This window comes from Acyrthosiphon pisum, chromosome X, assembly GCF_005508785.2.
Source record: "Acyrthosiphon pisum isolate AL4f chromosome X, pea_aphid_22Mar2018_4r6ur, whole genome shotgun sequence".
In the NCBI taxonomy this organism is placed as follows: domain Eukaryota; kingdom Metazoa; phylum Arthropoda; class Insecta; order Hemiptera; family Aphididae; genus Acyrthosiphon; species Acyrthosiphon pisum.
In genome coordinates, this window is record NC_042493.1 from 75,425,346 (window position 1) to 75,448,060 (window position 22,715).

The 22,715-nt window shown below is 28.5% G+C and overlaps 1 protein-coding gene across 1 annotated transcript; it reads left to right on the forward strand.

Moving 5' to 3' along the window:
- Positions 1 to 4,257: 4,257 nt before the first annotated feature.
- Positions 4,258 to 21,489, forward strand: LOC100159549 (cytosolic carboxypeptidase Nna1-like). Its single transcript, XM_008187750.3, has 13 exons — positions 4,258 to 4,471; positions 6,122 to 6,297; positions 6,917 to 7,078; positions 7,165 to 7,391; positions 12,198 to 12,344; positions 12,442 to 12,580; positions 12,668 to 12,781; positions 12,853 to 12,963; positions 13,949 to 14,118; positions 19,035 to 19,194; positions 19,277 to 19,504; positions 19,613 to 19,704; positions 21,128 to 21,489. The coding sequence occupies exons 1-13, from the start codon at positions 4,393 to 4,395 to the stop codon at positions 21,309 to 21,311; spliced, it is 1,989 nt and encodes a 662-aa protein (XP_008185972.1). The 5' UTR covers positions 4,258 to 4,392; the 3' UTR covers positions 21,312 to 21,489.
- Positions 21,490 to 22,715: the final 1,226 nt, after the last annotated feature.

The window sequence follows — 22,715 nt, forward strand, 5'->3', positions numbered from 1 at the left end:
GCCCGACCGACCGACCGAGTCACGTGCAAATAGTGTGCACGTGTGCGTGTCAGAACGTTTAATATTTTCTACATTGCCGTCGGCCGCTGCTGTGGTACTACTGTTGAACGCCATTGTTGTTGTTGTCGAATTCAGATGTCACATCCGGGTGGCGGGAGAGGTGACCGCTTGGAGCAGGCTGACCACACATGGGTAATGTTTTTATGATAGACGTGATATTATAAGGTTATATTATACGTTCTGAATTTTTAATGCCTTTATCATATTATTTTGATGCATTATAAAATTATTGTTCAAGGTTAATTTGTTAAAGATCAATATTACTCAACTGTGATAATATAATGGGTATACTTACAGTCTCTACATCAATAGATAATAATATTATTACAATATTACTAATATATTAAACAGAATTCTTATCTCCTTTTTTAAAAAAAAACTGATAAATTAATACCACTGCCGATGACCCCCAGCACCCCCCTATGTGCGCCTATGTATATAAGTAGGTACCTACTATTGTAACTAATTTTTTTAATTAGCATTACAACTTTATCTATGTGGTATGTATAATAATATGTTTTCTTCAATGATTTATATAATTTTTGTGTTTTGTTTGCTTAATGTTTAAATTTAGTTTTAATTTAATATTATAGGTATAATTATAATGATTTCATTTTATAGGTAGGTAAAGCATAGTTAATATTTTTATAGGTGGCATATTTTTACCTTTATAAAATATAAGAGCATATTTAATAATCATCATTGAACGCAAATCCAGTCTTTAATTATAATATATGCGATTTATTTTCGGCAACAATAAATAATTTAACTTATCATATTATTATTAATAAAAAAATAAAAATTATTACTTTTATTACCTAGTAGGTACTAGGTATAAATACGTATATTGTATGTAGTGAACTCTTCTTATTTCGAATATCTAGGGGAACAAGAAAAAGTTCGAGATATTGAAAAATTCGAGACTTCGAGTTTTATTAAAAATTAAAAAAAAATAGTAAATAATTTGAATGCTTAAAATACATAATTTAAATACTTTAAATGCTAATACTAATAAAAACAAATTAGATGATCGGCAACAAAATTGCATTTATCATCAGAAATATTTGAGATATTTGAGTTATCTATTGGAATTATATCACCGTCTATAAAACCACCTTTTAATAGCAATTTAAAATAGTCTGAGAACACACACGTATCAGACATTTTAATTGCTTCGATCATGTTTATAGAAAATGATTCATTATTAACTACCGATATTATCGACTAATCGTCTAATTATTTTTAGAGATAACAAGAAATTAATGTTTTTATATTGAGTTATCGAGAGTAAAATGTTATTGAGCGACGAGTGTAATGATAGTTTCAAGGGGATTTCAATGTTGTTTGAGATAACGAAAAATGCAAGCTAGCAACGTTTAATATGATAATAATCTACTATGTAATAAAATATACTTGGAATTATAGGCCGGAGACCGACCCCCCTTCGAATTATCATTTTTCGTATGCAATGGTTTATAATTTAATTCAAATTTAACACATCCATTACAGTTGGTTACCTACTAAATGACGAGGTACACTCGACAGTCGACATCTACTTTACAGCAGAGCAAGTTCCCTGGATTTTTTAAGCACCTAATTTGTGACGGGGGGAAACGGGAAAAGTAGGTATATTGTAATTTGTATGGATTTTTACTAAATACTTTTATTTTTAATTAGGTAGGTTTTTTCAACATATAATGTTCCTAATATCGCATTAAAATGAACTAAGTTTTAACTTGAATTTATAAATTCCCAAGACATTAACTAGAATTATGATACTTCCTATATTTACATAAATGGAATTGGATTGTTATCTTTAAAATTAATTCAAACTCATAGTTATGATTCTGTTGATGATAAAAATTTACATTGATAATTTATTAATCAGTAATAATTGTAAAATCGCATGATTGCGTGTTTGTACTTAACTTAATAGGTACCTACCTATACTTATAAGTTATAAGTGATAGTTTCTAAGTCGGAGAAGTAGTAAATAAATAGCATGGCAGTAGACAGTAGATTTATACTTATTTGTGAAGGAGAAACTAATAATATATCGAAAAATTCATTAGTGCGTGTCTTAAGCACATATATATTTGTCATAAATGTATTTTAAATAAATACATTCTTGAAGCGACTGTAATAATATAAACGATATATTGTTTTAATCAATCTAATTGTATTACTTGATGTTTATATGCATATTGAAACGTGAGTATTAGTGTTATGCTAGATAGTAGATTTCATAATGCAATTAGGTATTATAATTTCAACAACCTCCACGTTTATATTGCCTACCTACCTAATTAAAGTATAAACACATATCTGATAAACAATGAAAATAGTATGTAGAACTGCACGTAAAAATGTAGAATGGTGTGAAAATTATTGTATAAGTACCTACATTATTATAACGCATATATTATAATTTATTAGGGTGTGGATTTAAATGCCATAAAAACTATCGAAATTGCTTCATAAATAATCAAAAATGCCTTTTCAACACAATAATGTCATTAAAAAAGTACCCACATTTTTTGGATCAGTATGCATTCGAGAAGAAAACGAGGGTTTAACTTTCGTTATTTTTAACACTTCTTACTTTATTTTAATTAAACTGACAATAAAACAATATCAGCATTCGAAATACATAAATAAATAGTATAATCACTAATAAGAATTCGAATAAAATTAAAAAAAATTCTAAATAATTCTCTAATAATGGAAAAACAGTTAAAAATGCAAAATAAATGTTTCACTAACAGTTTAAAGTAATAAATACCTATCTGATACGTGTAACGAATTATTATATGTACTTTAGTACCTAGACTTGAGTAATATACTTTTAAAAAGTATTTCAAATATATATTCTGAATACTTAAAAAAATAGTATTCAGAATATGTATTCGAATACTTAATGATAATAATATTCCTAAGTATTTGGAATACTTCAAAAAAAGTATTCCAAATATTTTTCGAATACTTTTTTTTAGTAAATTTAGATTTCAATAGCAAAAATATTACTTTTTCAATTCTTTGTTTATAAATGAACATTATTAAAATCTTGATAATAAACACCTATCTGGCTATCTATAATCTATTAGTTATAAAATATTATATTAAAATTAATATTGGATGTTAAAAAAGTATTCGGAATACTTAAAAAGTATTTCGAATTCAGTATTCCGAATACTACTCAAGTCTGTTAGTACCTAATTGGAATGCATTGTCCTAGAACACTTTGCATTTAAAACTCGAATTATAATATACCTAGGTATACATTGATATTTCATGCTTATGTTATAAAATAATACTTGAATGTAACCACATAGTAATATAATATAGTATAATATAATATAATATAATATAATCTATTTTACAGTAAAGTGACAGACGATGGTTTAATGACAATCAATAGCTGTTGACATACCCAAGAATAGAAACGATTTATAATAAAAAGTATTTTGTCCAGTAAATTAATGTAATTAAAAATTAAAAATCAAATAACGCATCACTGATAATATAAATAGTATCATAAATTAATATGTTTAGTAGGACCGCCTTGGGTCGTTAAGTCGTGGCATATCAGTAAAATGTGTCTGTATTTTGTCGCATTTAAGGGCGAATATTTGGTGATCAAATGTCAAAAGTGAAAACATCATCATAATAACAATAATGATAATAATAATTAAAAAAAAGATTATTATTATTATTATAATTATCATATTAATCATATTTATTAGTCGGTATGTATAGTAATCAAAATAACTGCAGCACATTGACGTTTATCGTCTGCGTATAATATGTAAATACGGTCGTTATATTATTATATCATATAAATCGAAAGCGGGTCGACGGTAGTTTTTTTCTGTTTATCTTTTCATTGTTTTGTTTATAAAAAATGCCTACAACTATTACGAAATTCTACGGGGATTAGGATACCTATATTGGGTGCCTATTAAACCTCTGAGGGCGTTAGACTGAGTTTGTGCAAAAGGGCTGTCAATACAGTAGGTGGGGTACACGCACTACACGTGTACAGTATACTTATCATAATACACACACACATATATATATATAATATAATATCATTTTACACATATATATTATGTAGATTATATACATAATGTACTAAACACAGTAAACACGAATATAATATTGTACTGTTGTGATTATAGTCTGTTACCTACTGCTTATACCGAAAACCGAATTGCAAGCGCAGCGGCATAATATAATAATAATATTATCGATTGGACACAGTCTATAATACCGGTGTCACCGTAGTAACCGGACGAATGTTGGTGAAAGCGCGGTGTGTCGCGAGTTTAAACCATGGATGGGGCCAACGCGGACGTTAACATGGCACAGGTCAGAGACTTGCAAGCGTCGCTATTCCCGATTTGTACGAAAGGTACAAACATTATTATTAAATTTTTTTTTCAGTAACAATAATAAGCGTCGTGTTAATAATAATAATGAATACCTATAATGATTATGATGTTTCCGAGCACACCCGCGTCTGTGCGAACGATGAGTATACTGACCGATAGTACTATAAAGTAATAATATTGTTCTTTCGTAAAATATTTTTTTTTTAACCATTCGCGTTACTTATATATCATTATGTTGTATTTTCGTTACATCGCAGGCATGCTCCTCATCGCATATCACAATATTAAAGTTAGACGTACAGTTTTATATGTCAAAATTAAAACGTGAAAAAAAGACTTACTGGAAAATTGTCTTGCGTAAAATATTACTATTCAACATTTAAATGAATCCTCGGTAGTACATTACGAATTTGGGTAGGTACCTGCCTACTTTGTATACTTGCACTGTGTTTATATGTGGAGTTAACTACAAAAATAAATGATCTATATACAGTCTCAAACGTATTGATAAAATCTTCGTAAATTAACTACCTATACGAGTACCTAATGACAAAATAGATATTTTTATTATATAATATTTATATAATACAGTTTACGAGAAAGACTACACTACAATGTGGGTACTCATCGTACTATTTCGTTCTGTGACAGGATCGCAATAGGTATTATGCATTTATGCTGGTTATATAATATTTTACGTTCTACTTAATTTGTATTTAAACTATTAATAAATCGTTAACAAACGCCGTGCCGTATATATTGGCACGATAAAAATTTAATCCTAACGTCGTTATATAATATGCGCCTATACCGTAATAGGTACCCATACTTAATGTTTGTTTCTTGAGTTCGTGACATCACACGATAAAATGTTGTGCAGTATCTTCTCAAACTCAATCAATTTATGCAATAGGTATGATGCTATCATCGTGTACAATATGTTATATTTTTGATTAATAGCTCATGTTACATGCCAAAATGCCATTGTTTTAATATTCATATTTCAGTATTAAAACGGAATCAATTTTCGAATAAACTTATATCCACTTAAAGTACCTATATCTGTATAATATTATTCGCCTGAGTTTCTTATGTATTATGTCACGTCGGGTAATAATAATAAATACCTATACATAATATATTATAACAAATATAACTGCAGTATTTTAAACGAATTTCGATGTCTCGATTGTCGTAGAACATTTACCTTTCAGTATTGATACAGTGATAAGAGGAAGCATTAACCGTTTGATAGAATTTCAAAATTAATGTTGCTGTATAAAATACGTTTTCCATATTATGAGTTTATAACAATTTCGAACACGATTTATTTGCAGCGTAGGTATACCAGATAGGTTCCTACATTATAGGAATATATAAATATAAGCTATTTTTTCATACTAGATATAAGTGAGCTACGTACATAATAGGTATTATATAAGTTGATTAAATAAAAATAATAAAAATAATATTGCATTTATTGTACACAATAGCTCTTTATAACTATTTTTTTTTATAATTTACAACCGTTGGTGACGATTCAAATACAGATAATTTTATTTATTTTAATCGTAAAAACAAAATAGATTATATATAACATTTAAATAAAAATAAAAATAAAGTTATTGTAAAATTTCGTTTTTCTTGACACTTGGGTTTTTATTTTAAAGGGTCATTTTTAAACAATTTACTGAATCGTACATTGAGAAACAGTCAGGTGGACTTAAACGCGGACGGTGACCCGAGGCAGTTAGATTCCAAATTAAGAGACGTCAGAGAAGTTTTTCCGTTGATGAAAGAAGTAGATTGTCCTTACCAAGCTGCGAGATGGCCAATGGAGTGTCAAGTGAGAAAAATTACTATAAAGTATATTATAAATTTAATTCCTACCAAGCACTGTAAGTTTAATGATCACAGGATTATACTATTATAGGTAAATTTTAATCCAACGTAGTTACCGATGCTTTGATACATTTTCCATTTTAGCTATATTAGAACTCCATCAACATGATCTACTTTGTTTTTAATGTGCCATTTGTTAGTGTAACCTATTTAAAACAAACTAATTTAATTTATACATTTTTATGTCACGTGGTTGCTTATACTTTGTTAAGCACATAAACATATACTATTATATATTTAATTATTATTAATTGTAAGTTTATGAATTGTATATAAAAAATGGTTTATTATCTTATATACCTAATTTAATTTGTCTGGTATTATATTGATGTTCATTTGACATTTTAATATTTCTTAATTTGAAAATTACAAAATTATATAAAAAATAGTATACAAATATCTACTTTTTTATATGAATTACGTGTATTAAATTTTAACGAAAAGTCTGGCCGATTTAATGGGGAATCGCCATCTAGTTGTAGTAGGTATAGTTGCATTGTTATTCTTTAAATTCCTTTTATTTTAAGTAATTTTTAGAATTTAAATAAATACAATCTGTTTAGGTCATAGACGAACCCGTTATTCACGTTCACCCGACGTCAGCGTCTTGTTCAGAAAAAGAGCCTCTTTACAAGTTTACAGGCAGAGAAATACAACCAAAACAAGTAGGTGAAGATTCGGGAGAAGTAATATTCAAATATTATCCTATCAGCAGCGTGAACTACGTGAGTTTAAAATTTATATTAGGTATTACTCATAGATTCTTTTTTTTCCAACACAAATTCGTTGGCTAATTTCTTGGAATTTACAGTTTTGTCGTTCAGCCGTTGGTGGTAGTGCGTGTACTCAAGCACATAGTAGCCAAGATCTATCTGACTTGATTTTTGAATCACGTTTTGAATCCGGTAATCTAGCCAAAGTCGTCAAAATAACCAGTACTTATTATGAATTATCGCTAAGATCGGATATGTATACCAATCGGCACACTCAATGGTTCTATTTTAGAATAGAAAATACAAAAAAAAACATTAAATATAGGTAAGTACCATATTTTGTTAAAATCGGTGAGACATGATACATAGGTGATAGGTACCTTTACTAAATATAATATGTTAAAGTAGAAATTCTTAAAACCTTAAATTAAACAATATGCATTATGAATACAATTTAACAAAAAGTAAATATTTATTTGAAAACTGGCTTTATGCAGTTCTATTGTATGCTATATATATTTTCATTTAATATGCTAAATAAGCTGCTATAGAGATTATATTGTTGTAGGTAATTTAAGGACATTTCAGAGTCTTTCTTCGCAAATTTTATGTTCCAACTAAAATTGTCAATAAACATTAGTTTTTATCGTATCTTTAATGTTGTGACTTTTGCCATATGCCCATATCTACCTTGAATTAACACAATATTAATTTTTAGTACCTAGGTAGTTGTTACGTTTTTTCGTGTAAATGTGAAAATCACAATGCTTCCAAATAAACGGATTATATAGATTCAGAATATCGTGGTTTTAACGATACATAGTAAAACTATTTCGTTTTTTTTAATGGAAAAATAAAGGTGAGTACCTTTATGTGATAATAGTATAATTTTCAAAGAAACTATATTACAGTTAAAAAAATCAACATAAAAAATTAAAAAGGCACTAAATATATTTTATATATTATGAAACAAATGAAACAATAAATAAAGACAAATTTTAAAAACCTAGTAGGTAGGAATGGAAAGTGTAATAAAATAAATTGTTAACAAAATATATTTAGAATCAAAATTAATAAAACATATTATTATTTTGTTCATGCTGGTAATTAGTTATTTAAACAATAGCCAATGAAAGAAATTCATGACATTTTTCTGAAGATGAATTTTGATTCAAATTGATTCAAATTGAAAATTATATAGTCTAGCTAGGTCATTGGTTCTCAACTTTTTTTAAGACTGCCACCCTCCTGAGAATCAAAATATTTTATATTCTGAAATAGAAAAAAAAAAAAAAATTAAACAGCAATTAAAATATTACTAATAAAAATTATATATTTGAATAATGTTGTTTATTAAAAAATTAAAAATGTGACCACAAATAATTTAATTTTGATTAATTAGATGTCTATAATTGACAGTTCATAGCTAGTTTATTCATATTAGGTTCAATGATAGTGAGACAAAAGATATAGGCGTAAGTCTAGATGAGAGATTAACGTCGTCGAGTCAATTCTCTTTATACTCTTAAGTGATTTATTATTTTTATGAGGTATAAATTCCAGAAAAATAGTACCTATCATTGAAGCTTCTAAAAGCCTCTTGAACCTATAAATAAAAAAAGGAATTTGTTTCGCCATAATTAAATACAATTATCATGTACCTAAGACATTATGCAAACAGTGGCGTATTTAGGAATTTTGATAGGGGGGGATGAAATATATAATAATAGGTACACTCAATAAATACGAATATAATCTACATTTTTAAAAGCCTATAACTTGTTGAGTTTAGTGTGGATCAAGGTGAAATAAGAATTAACACAAATTGTATAGTAACTATATAATAGCATTTATTATAAATTCATATTAACGACAGTCCCGTGTTTAACACGATAAACAAAGAAAATAGTTATAATACAAAATCCTGTTTTCTATTTTTTTGGATGCTTAGTTCATCGATAAGTTTATCTGGCATGATTATTGTATTGACCGGTGACATGCAAATAAAGCCAACACATAAGGAGGACGCTACACCCGTATGTGTTGTCTCCGTCTTACACAAAGCACGACATAGCAAATTGTCTCTCACTATTCTCAATAGTGTGCTGTTGTGTTATGATGGCGGAGAGTGGTGAAATGACTTATTATCAAACTTTTAATTAAGAACATTATATGGATCTTAGCGTGGGCTTTTTTACTATTTTAATTTTCAAGCGAGATAATATGAGCATTTTTAATTTTTGATATTTCACATTCCCTTATTTTTCTCGAAAATTAAAATATCGAAAAATCGCCCACTCTAAGACCCAAATAATGTTCTTACCTAAAAGTTTGATAATAGGTCGATTCACTCTAGTATCAAAACTAACAGCTCATTATTGAGAATAGTGAACGACAATTTCCTATGTCGTGCGTGTGTAAGACAGAAACAACACACGGGGGTGTAGCGTCCTCTTATAAGGGTCCGTATTACAATAGTTAAACTAATGTTAAACCACGGAATTCGACTGGTAAAATTTAAACTATGATTGTAAAACGGACCCTAAGTGTCTAAGTCAGTTATAATAAACAAAGTATATAATAATTACTATTTAATTTATAGTTATTATTCAATATTAGATAGGAAAATTGATAAAATATTTAGTTCTGTCATACTATTTATTAGGTAAGACTTAATACTTAATAAAAACTTGAAAAACATCGTTCAGGTGTATAGCAGTTGATACCGGCAAAGTACAAAATATTTTCAAGAGTTCATGAATATTTGGATAAACCTCTTTATCACAAACATCTAAATAGCTTGTAACCCAGAGGTGAATACAATGTTATCAGTCACTAAAAATAAACCCATGCCCTATGGTAAATCTACAGTCTTCATGGCAATTTTGTTTTATTTACCGACTATTTATCGGGTTTATTATAAACACTCATGCATGAAAAATAATTCGCAGAGAATTCAAAAATATAGTATACCATACCACCATAAAGATATATGTTTTTATTTTCCGATATTTATGCCACGAACGACTAGTGGCGTATAGTACCTATATCAAAGCGGACAAATTACTACGGCTAGAACATTTAGAAAACAGATATAGGCACCTACTTAAAACTTAAGAGTAGTATCATATTGAGAAATACAGAAAATAAGTAAACTTAATTTTACATTAAATAAAGGTCAAGGGGGGATCTATCCCCCATACCCCCCCCCCCCCGTAAATACGCCACTGTATTCAAAAGTAATTAAGTTATAGTTCCTGTTTTTGTACGTATTTAGGTGAAAGTTCAAGTTGCTGGGGCACGATATGATATTTCTTTTTCATCGAATTACGTGATAATGATCAGATTGCCTTTTCACCAAAGCGAACTTTTTACTTAACTCAACTAAGTATTTTGCGTGTTTGGCCCACAGCAATACGGCAATGTATACTATAGTAATATCTCCAATTTAAAATACTTTATGGTTCGTTATGATAATCCACCTAAGATATTGGCATTATTTTGGGTATCTGCAAAATATGAGCAATCAAGATTCACGTGATATTTTAACACTAACGTCACTTCACTCGGTGAGCTGAAAAATGTATACTTTATTGAATGTTATGAAAATCTATTATATTTGTTGAAAACTGCGTCGTAGGTGTATCACATTTGACCATTGCACAATTATACAGTATAGGTATTCACCCAAAGTATCGTGGGAGAGGAGGGGAGAAAATAAATGTGAAGGATAAAAAGTACAAGAAAAATATATCTGAAGGAAAAAATCAACGGAAAATATTATATCTGTGGAAAAATTGTTGGCCATTATTATTTTCATTACACTGATATTTTCAAAGTATTTTTGGTAAATTTTAAACTATAAACAATAAACTATTGCATTCTACAGTATGAGTTTGGTATTTTCTTATATGATAATAACAATTATATAAATTATAATATAAAATAATCCCTCTCCAGTCTCCACTAATTTGAATTTTTAAGATCGATGCTTATATGAAGTCTAATCAGGGGTGGATTGACCCAGTTGGAATTAAGGATTTTTCTCGATGGATTACCCCCTACGCAATAAGCTGTTTTTAATTTTCTTTTATGTATTTAATCAGTCTTAAATAAAATTTTTGATAACGAAATAGAAAACAAAAAAGACCTATCTTGTGCACATTTAATTTTTGAACGCAAATTTACCTAGGTAGGTTGATAGGTACTAATTATATTTTTGGTTGCAAGTGTATAGTATGATCTGTATTGTATATACTGTATACAAGACAAATTTAAAATATTACTATATCGGCCCCAAATTTGACGTATTTGGAACGATAGGTGCTAATAGGTAGGGCTAAGGGGGACTAAGCCCATTCGTTTTATTTGTAGCCTCCAAGTTTTTTATTCATATTATTTTAATTATCAGGGTTTGTGCTACCTATGGTTGGAAAAAACAAGAATTTGAATAAGTCTTATAGTATCTATGGCTACCATAGTACTAGTACACTACCGGGCCTACCGATAACATTTAAGCACACTTATAAACATATTACCTATTTGTTAAGTAGTTAAATGCAATTAAGTTCGTATATTGAAGCTATTAAATATTTTAGACCCATCCTGAAATTATGGAAGTTTTTAAATATAGATTAGGTATAACTATTTAATGATATAATAATATGTATGATAATACATTTTCGTTTTTTACAAAAATCAAGTGTAAATCACAAACTTTATTAGGATAATAATTAATCATGTAAATAAAGTTATTTATACGATTTTTCAGAAACTGTTTCTTCAACTTGTTGTATATTATCAATTACAGTGAATAGTGAGCACTAATATAATTTATTTGCCTATTAACAGTGTTGTATAAAAGTATTTGAGTACTTAATATTTAATCTACTGTTAAAAAATAGTATTTAATATGCTACCAAAAACATTTTTTTCTTATGTATTTAAAATTTAAGTGTTATACCCGACAATCTCGGGTATTTTTTTCGAATATTTTGTTCACCGGGTACCTATTGCTAGACTCTCATTATGCTATAACGTACTGATGTACCCAAATATAATAACACGTCGCAGTTATATATACATAAAATAAATATATTAATTCAAAATGGTTACTTATTATTTATTTCAGATTCTCCATCGTCAATATGTATAAGTCTGAAAGTCTTTTCACTGCTGGTATGAAACCATTGTTGTACTCAACAAAGGACGCAAGTCAAAAAAACGTAGGCTGGAGACGTTGCGGGGAAAACATCGCATATTACAAGAACGACGCACCGTAATTATTAAATGCTTATAATTTATATGCGTTCTTCAAAAACAAGTTATACATTTGTTCTTATTTAATATTTGGTCATTGTTTTTGGAATTTTCAGAAATGGTGATAGCGAGGATAACCCACGTTATATATTTTCATTTCTCTTAGAGTTCCCACATGATATGGATACTGTATACCTGGCCTACAACTATCCATACACATATACGAACTTACAAGACTATTTAATAAAGCTCAAGGTGATGCCTAGTAGCTGTTATGGCATCTACGGCACAACTATATTTTAATTTTGATGGGTGAACTTAACATGTGAATGATATTTTTAGGACGATCCGGTTAAAGCAGTATTTACAAAACTTAGAGTTTTATGCCGAACATTAGCTGGCAATAATGTGCATTATTTGACTGTAACGGAGCCTTGTCAAGAAGAAGATCCAAAAGTATATTTTAATTATTAATATATTTTATTCTTACTGTAGTATAAAAGTATAGTTTTTTCCATGTTTTTTAGCAAAAAAAAGTTATTGTTTTAACAGCACGTGTTCATCCATCCGAAACTCCATCATCTTGGATGATGAAAGGATTTATGGATTTTTTAACCGGCGATTCGTCACAAGCAAAGGTAATTCAACTATAGATAATAATTTTTTTTAAATATATTACCTTTTAATTTATCTATATTAGGTTTACATAAATATATTTGATTATAAAATTGATGTTTAGAAGAAAACAAGTACCATGGGTGTATGTGAAAGCGATGGTGATGTATAAAGGGGCAACGACGAGAGTGAATAATATATGTGGGAAAAACTGAAGACTTAAGTGTAGGTGTACGCCAAGGTTTAGATTTGAGTCCTTTCTTGTTCTTCCTATTAGTGGATACAATCACGAAAGACATATATGATGAGGTTATATGGTGCATGATGTTGTGTTGGTGGGGAAAGCCTGGAAGAAGTGAACAAGAAACTGAAACAGTGAACAACAGCTCTCGAAGGGACTAAGGATTAGTAGGAGTTATAAATATGAAAATTTGTATATGATTTTTGAGAACGTAATCAATAAATAGATAGGGCAAAAAAATGATAAGACGGGTATTGTTGTGTAATAGGTTAAATTACTTAGGGCCGTTAGAACAAAATAATGGTGGTTTTGAGGATATGGTTGTATGGATGAATAGGAGAGAACTGTCAGGCATTTTGAGCAAGAAGATGCAATTGAGATTAAACAGTAGATTTGTTGTGAGGCCAGTTACGTTCTATGGTTGGTCGGAATGTGGCACAATAAAATGTAATTGAGAGGGAGTTTAGAATACTAAGATAGATGTGTGGTATAATTTGAGAGGATATAAAAAGGAATTAGCTTCTATTAGGGGTAGTATATGAGTGGCACCATATGTAGACCAAATGATGGATAATAGATAGTCCAGTCATATTATGAAAAAAGGTGATTCAGAGGCAGTGACAATGATTATGGAAATACATTTAGAAGGAAAGATAGGTAGAGGAAGACCAATGAACACTAACCTAGCTAATCTAACCTAACCTAACTTATGAGGGACTACATTAACTTAACCACTATACTTTTTTAAACAATACAATTTTTTATAGGAATTACGGAATCGTTTTATTTTCAAATTGATACCAATGTTGAATCCAGACGGCGTGGTAGTTGGTAATAGTAGATGTTCGTTAAATGGACGGGACTTAAATCGGCAATATCGTAGCGTTATTCGAGATGCCCATCCGGTTATTTGGCATACAAAACTTATGCTTCGCAGGTACTTATTGTTTATGAATAATATTATAATGTATTTCTGTAACTAAACATAATTCATATTTATATACCCATGGTGTGATTCTTTTGTTTCAACAGTAACAGGTTAGCAAACATATTAAACAGGCACATTTTCCTCAATACCAGTCCATTTTTATAAATTATGATAGATGCCTGTGAGCAAGGGTAGATACAAGTTGGACTTAATTGGCTAAATTCTTTGCCCCTTAGATAGTATTTTAATATTTATTTCTCGTTTATATTTTTAGTTAATTTAGAAAAAAGGTGTACCTATTGCTTGTTTCTAACAGTAACTTTCTACAATGCTTTATTCTTATTCTAATTGTTCTTCTTCTGCTGGAATTTAGTACTCTTTGAACGTTGTTGCTGGCATCACAATTTCCTTCCACTACTCTATCCTGGACTAGCGTCTTCTATTTTCGCAATCCTAATGTATTGAGATCTCCTTCTATTCTACCTATCCATCTCTTTCTTGGTCTCCCACCAGGTTTCTTTTCCGTAGGTTTCTATTCCAGAAGTGATCTGTCGTCTCCTCCTGATTTCTGCGCGTAATATGCCCAAGCCATTGAATTCATTGGCCACTTTTAAAACTGATGACTAGTGCTAATCCCATTTTTCCCTGCAATTCCCGATTGTGCTTTCTTTTCCATACACCTGCTCAGTTATTATATATGGGTCCATACATTTATTTCCATACTCTATTCTCAAATTATCTTAACATCTTCTCTGTGTTACTAGTAGTCGTTCATGCTTCTTATTTGATAGTCCAATTTCTTTGGACCAATCATTTTAGACTCTAAACATAACTCCTAAATACTGAAATTCATTTACTTTTTCAAACGCCAATTCTTCATCATCGTCGTTATTCAAACTATTATCATTTTCTAACAATTTTATTTTTTTCGCTTTTTCTCTGTTGGTTTTAATCCTCCTTTATTGGACGCTTGTTCTAAGGCTTTTGACGTTCTTTTATTGTCAATTAATGAGCTGCTAATTAAGTCATCTGCAAATCAGAGTACTTGCATTTTCCAATTTCCTCTTATAACGCCTATAGGGTCCTTCTTTATCTTTCTGAAAACTTATTGCAGCTCTAAGTTAAATAACATTGGAGACAATGTATCCCCTGCTTCAAGCTGGTCAGTAATTCGATTGCTTCGGACAATGTATTATATACTCTTACTCTGTATTGTGTATATTGTGCATTTTCATTGCATAGTTTAGTTAAGCTAATTAATTTCAAAGGCATCTCAAATTTCTCTGTGATATTGCAGACACTTTCTCGGTGTCGCTGTTATAAGATTATTGAAGTCAACAAAAAGCTGCCAAATGTCTTGTATGTCCTTGTAATATTTTATCTATTATTTGTCCAATGATTGACAGCTGATCTATCGTAGATCTCCCTTTTATAATATCTCATTGGTATTCTCCACGAATGGAGCTTGTCGGTTCTCTAATATTTTTGAAAATATTTTATAAGCTGAGTTTAATAATGAAATAACATATATAGGGAAATGCAATTTTTACAGACTGATTTATCTCTTTTTTTTATATAAGTGTATAACTATTGCTTTGTTCCAACTTAACGTTAGTCATTTCTCCTTCCAAATCTTCTTGCACAGCTTGAAAATAATGAAGTGAAATTGCTTGCCTCCATATTTGATTAGTTCCGGTGGTATGCTGTCTGTCCCGGTGCCTTGAGCTTTCCAGTTATTTAGGCTAGCTATCGCTCTGCTTGTTTCTTCTTGTGTAATTTCATTTAGCATTAGTTAAGATTTTTGTATCGATTTATTTGCTATTGAGATCTGTGGCACAACCACATTCAGCAATTATTTAAAGTAATCTTTGTAGCGTCTGGTTTTTTTGCTCAGGTTCCGTGATTATGTCTCCATCACAGCTTTTAATAGATTTCAAGACTGGGTTAAAAGATTTATATTGTTTAATAATTTTGAAGAAGTTCCTTATACTACCCTGTGATCGGCCCTTTTCGGCTTCTTGTAGCATCTGGTTTAGAGAGTTCCTATTTTTCACTTTGTCTAACCCCAATACACTTTTTTCTTTTTATTCCATAATATGTTATTTTCCTATTTACGTCGTTGGATTCAATGCATTTTTCCCGAGCCATACATAGATTTTCTACCGCTTTCCGATATTTATCGTTGTACCATTTTTTCTTAGAATTTTTTAGTCTACCATAATTACTAGCTCTGAAACATCCGCAATGGTTGTATTTATTTAGTGCTAATGTACCTCGATATCTCTGTCTTCTCCATTTCCTATATACTCTTTTATCCTTTCTGAGTACTTTCGTTGTATTTTTTCATACTTCTAAATACTCACGTTATAAGGTACATTCCTCATATGCTGTATCTGACTTCGTAACTTTAGCTTGAATTGTTACTCCCAGAAAATGGTCTGTGTACAATCCGATCCCATAAAACCAAACACATCTTTAATGCATGATCGAAATCTTTTTTGGATCTGTCTATAATCTATTTGATTAATCGTTTCACCGTTTCGTGACTTCCGTGTACTTTTATAGATTTTCTTATATGAGAACGTCGTGTTACTTATTATCATATTTTTACCAGTCTTAAATTATACTAATCTAATTAGTTCTTATTACTTATATCATGCATGCTTTCCTATCGTATGGGAGAATTGTCACTCAAATCAACATTTAGTGTTTAACCCTAATTGATATTCCCTGGTAGGTTGTCATATGTTAAAATTGTGAATTGTTTGTACATTTTATAATACTTATTGCTCGTTTTAAAATTAAAATATATTAAAAAGTCTATAAAATTGCCCAGATAAAAAACTTATTTATAGTCTTAAATATAGTTTTAAATTTAAAGAGGTCAATTCATCTTAATTTGTAAACTAACGGAGCTAAATGTGATCTGCTGAACGTACAATATGTTATGTTATGCATTTGTAACACGGAGCCAACTAATTTCGGTGTAACGTCCTCTTAATAATTTTGCACTTTAATAATTATTTATTAAATTAATACAACATTAGATATTACTTGAGTATTTGATATATATTACTATATATTTACACTTTAATTTAAATACAATTATTCAACTACAAACTATGAAATAAAAATATTGATTACTATTCAGTATTCAAGTTAGATAAATTATTTCACCAACAAATGTCAGACATAAACCCAATATATGGTTTTAAAAACGAATAGGACATTATCTAAAAACAAAAAAAATTAAAACTTATAAGTGTTTATAATATAGCTAGTGTACACTGTTTAAATAAATAATCTAGTAAATTCACCCACAGAGATATTATTATGTTTTACTATATTTTAAATTAATCTATAATCAATCGTAAACTGTTATGATAAGTATGTGAAATGTATATATTTTATAGATTCTGAGCAGATTGATCGAAGTATTGATTTTAAAATGATTTGTGTTATTTTTTTTCGTTGTGTCGATGACACGTAGTCGAAATAATGCTTAGATTCAGTAACTTTTCTGATGGGAAAGTGAATATAGTGTGTGCATTCAAAGAAAAAAATTGAAAATTTCCAGTTGTTTTTAAAAGCGAAATAAAATAAGGAAAAATGGAAATTTATATGCTAAATCAGTTTCGACAAAATCGATTTTGATTTTTGTGTAACTCTCAAATAAATAACTGTAGATACATTAAATTTTCACTAAACTTTTTTATTATTATATCCTACACACCATACAATTTTAAAAATATTTTACCTCGTTTTGAGTGGCATAAGAATATTTCAATTTTTATTGGTTTTTTTATAACTATTATCGATAAAAAATATTTCACTTTGTCAAAAAACTTGAAAACATAATATAAGCTTCTTCATAAGTTATTAGTACAAATTAGAAAATAATTGAGGGTAAATTCATAGTAATTTTTTATGAGGGTCTGAAGTTAGAGTCTCTTCAAAATTCGCTAAAATCTTGAACATTTGCAAATTCTTTGTGTCGGAAATTCATAAAAATGTTTCTATTTAGTTTTAATAGATTTGAATATGTATTATAAGATTCCTCATAGTTTTCTCACTCTTAGAAAAAAAGTTTACCGGAAAGACATTTTAATTTTTTAATGAGTTATTGAAGTTAAAATTATTTTGATATTGGATATTCACCTGCAAATTAACGATTTCTCATTGAACGATTTTTTTATTTCATTTTATATTCTTAATGTACTTACTTATTGTTATATTTTAAATTGTGTATCTATTTTATACTCATCAACATAGAAAACAGTTCACTAAAGAAAATTAAAAGTTTGATTTGCTCAATATATTAATTTTGAATCATATTAAATTATTGAATATTGTTTATCGATTCTAAATATGTCAATATTTTGCAAATTAATTACAAATAACTTGAAATTAGTTTTTAGAATTTGCAAATCAATATATTTTTTTTTGTTCCGAAACTCCGAGGTGGGGGTGCTAGGGAAATGCACCTTAGGCTGACAGACGGTCTTCGCTCAGAAACTTTTTTCGTTTACAATGGTTTTGTATCATTAAATTTATATTTAACACATTCATTACATTGACCACACACGACAACTAATTTAATAATGTACAGCAGAGCGGTACCCATTTTTAAAAATTATAATTACTAATTAGGTATATTCTGTATATTATTATTGGATAGAATTATCTAAATCCTAAATTAATTTTAGATAATATGACTTATATTTGTATAATTGTATAGTACTTATTACAGTTTTCTTTCTCAAAATACAAAAAATTTTAAAATCTGAAGACTTATAATCTGGGCTTAATGTGGGGAAAAATTCCAGGGGGTAATAATTGTCTCCATATAGTTTCAAGCATTCCTTATATTATTGTTTTATGTATAATGTCTAATATATATATTCGATGTAATATTTTGTTTCAAGATTAATTGAAGAACGCCAAGTAGTGATGTTCTGCGATTTGCATGCACATTCGAGGAAGTCGAACATTTTCATGTATGGATGTGAAGGAAAAGGCCATGAAGGGAGAAAACTGCAGGAGCAAATATTTCCACTCTTGTTGCACAAAAATGCTCCAGAAAAAGTATATTAATTGTATATTTCAGAGAAAAGAAACGGAAACTAATGTAATTTATTCTGTTATATTCGCGTCGTTTACGCCACAGTTTTCATTCGAAGATTGCAATTTCAACATTCAGCGTTCAAAGGAAAACACGGCTCGCGTAGTCGTTTGGCTGATGGGCGTCGAGAACAGTTATACAATGGAAGCGTCATTTTGCGGTTCGTCTCTCGGTTCTAGAGCTAACACTCATCTCGGTATCAAAGACTTTGAAGATATCGGACAGACGTTTTGTGAAACCCTGTTGGACTATTATAATGAGGATCCCCGAAATGTATGATACTTGACTTTTTTTTAAATATGAATATTATATTTTGCATTTATCAAATATATATTTTATAATAACTAAAATAATTACCGTCGATTTTTTTTTCATTTATAGGAAAGAATGAAATTGAAAATATGCAGCCGACTAATGGAACAGGGCTCCAATGCAGAACAACCAAAAAATATAGACATATCAGATTATTCGAGGTGAAAATTTTTATTATAACGATTATACAGAGTGATTCAACAAGCATGCTCACCACTTTTTTCTTTAATAATGCAGTTATTCAAAATCAGATTTTTGGAATCTTTAAATTTGCTTTGAGACCATATTTAAAAATTCTTGATATTTTCTATACTACTTGATTATTTTACTTAACTCGTATAATAGATATTTAGTGAGATATCCAGTTAACTATCTAAATAAGTAATAAGTATCTAATAACTATATAGACCAATGGTTCTCAACTTTATTACCGTGATGTGTGTTGCCAAAAATATTGCTTATTCATATTTTATATGTACACGGTATAAATATATGATATTATTATGGCGTTATGATATGATAGTATAAACCACAGATAAGAAAAACCATTGTGAATATTATCTCATACTCATTCTCAAGTAATATTTATTATAGGCAATGTTCGAAACGTTCACTAAAATATTTAACTCGTCCACGTTCACGTTCTTTTAAAACACGAATGCGTTCATTGGGTCGTTAATTAAATTTTTTTTATGAGTCGTTTGCCTGCAATCAATATAAAAATTAAAAACCCATAAACATATACGACTTAACCAAAAAATTAAAATACAATTTAGACTTTATAGAGCATATTATACAATTTATAAAGTGTCTAAATTAATTTTTAATATCTGACACGTTATATGAGTTACATTTTGATAAAGATTTCCTAGTAATAAAATTAAGCAAATACTAAGGTACTTATTATGATAAACCGATTAGGTTTATTTCAAATTCGTGGAAATCATAATATTATTGTGGTTGTAGGAAGGTATGTCTAGCCGGAAACACTGGAATATTTCACGTATTACCTAATTTATATATTTTGCAATCAAACAAATATTTATATAGGAATTATAATGGGAAAAATGAAAATATTATTATTATAATATAATTAATTAATATATTTTATACATATAATATTTATTAAATGGTAAATAAATTGAACGTCTTAAAAGTTGATTAAATTCGTTAAAAATACAAACATCGTTCTCGTTCATGTTCTATTTTCAAAAAACGAGTGACGTTCACGTATTGTTTACTATATTATATGAACGTGAACGCGTGAACGTGCGTTCATGAACGACGTTCTTTCCAAACACTGATTATAGGTTTATAATTGTTGCTTTTTCAAACATTTATTAAGGCAAATGTCAAAAATTAAATTGTATACTATACTTCGATTGTTAGTTATTTTTATACGATAAATATGTATAGAATGTGGGTACATTCTAACTAAAGTACCTTTATATATAAATATATAAGCTAACCTATATAACCTTATATAAAATCAAAATGACTACCAATTAAAGATAAATTTTAAAATTCTCGTTCAATTAGTTATCTATCATGCTGTTTATATATCATTTACGTTTGTATGTTAAGTGACGAGAGCTCATCGAGTGTATGCGAAGAAATCGTTGACAAGTTGAGTTTTGAAGATGACGCCACATCTCTGACGCAACTGTCAATTATTGTACCACCTAGTACACCAGTTGTGCCGAAACGAAAATCACGAAAAAAAAAAAGAAAATCAAAAGATTGTAGTACGAAAATTATTACGCCGTAATGCCTTTTGGCTGTTGTAATTACTTGTAAAACCCACAACGTTCTAATCAGTAACATTTATGTACAGGGTAATCTATTTAATGCTCTAATTATTAATTAGATATGTTGAATAATTTAATGATATTTTCAGATAGGTAGATGAAATTCTATATATTCAATATAATTATGCCTTATTTATTGTTATAGTAGGTACAACGTAATTTGTAATAAAAAAATTTGCAAGTTCAAATTTTTAAAAAGTAAGTAATTTCTATTTTTTTTTATTTTTTTATTTTGATTCTGAGCATTTTTCATAACATCTATGCTTACATCTTTTCTGAAAATATTTATTCATTAATTCTTAGTTTGAAATAAATATTTAATATTCATAATTATTTTATTATTCAATAATTGGAGTGGGATTCAAATGTAATTATTTCTAATCGCTATACTGCCTATATACTCCTAGACATTTTAAATGCGAATGATATTAGTTGTATAAACATGTAGCTAATACGTGATACTCATTTGTTTAATAATTATTAACCTAATAAAATACATTTAAAAATTTCAAAAAAAAATATTGTAGCACAATTCTAAATAGAAAATATTGATTATTTATTAAATTTTATTTTTAAGATTAAGAATCAATTTTTTGTTTTTAACGAGATACTTAATTACAAAAATTAAAATCATTTTTTAAAAATATTTAGAAAAAATATCACAAAATGAATTAAAATTCTGAAAAAGTTAATGTCTGACTTAAAAAATATCACTCTGTATAAAAACTTTCTAGAAAATAATGTAAGTTAAATATGGTTCAAAATTTCATAAAAAAATTAATTCAAATAATGATTTGAAAATGTATGTTAACAGTAATAGCATAATTTATTATTGCATTTGTTAAGAAATTACTGCCATTGAAAAGCTATGTTTTTCAAATCCCAATATACTAAGCACTATATGTAAATAAAAAAAGACATACAATTTTATACCTAATTTTATACAACAAAAATATTCATACTAAATGTATCTAAATAAACTAATTTGGAAAAATTGGATTTATTGTAAATTAAGACATCGTGTATAATAATTTATTTAAGATATTACAACTATGTAATGACCTCATTTTATTCAGATTATAGATAATGCTCAACACTATACCAATAATAAAATAAATATACTCAGTGCTTAAATTGGAAGACACAGAGTTACTTTATAATTTTTCTTACTAATTCTGTCAGCCATTAAAATTATTTTCATTTTCTTCGAAATATGGGAATTTGGTTATTAAGATAATAATTATTAACCTATAAAACTTTTTTTTTAATTTCATTTTAGGCTTTGATAAAATAATATTTGTAACATGGTAATATATCTATGATTATTTTATTCATTGAATTGTGTTTTTTAGTATGTAAGTGCG

Bases quoted from the DNA above. Each gene is read 5' to 3' on its own strand.
- LOC100159549 (XM_008187750.3), top strand. From the start codon at position 4,393: ATGGATGGGGCCAACGCGGACGTTAACATGGCACAGGTCAGAGACTTG. The intron at 12,345-12,441 runs GTAATTATTAAA...TGGAATTTTCAG, and splicing joins TATTACAAGAACGACGCACC to AAATGGTGATAGCGAGGATA. The intron at 19,195-19,276 runs GTATATTAATTG...TTTACGCCACAG, and splicing joins ACAAAAATGCTCCAGAAAAA to TTTTCATTCGAAGATTGCAA.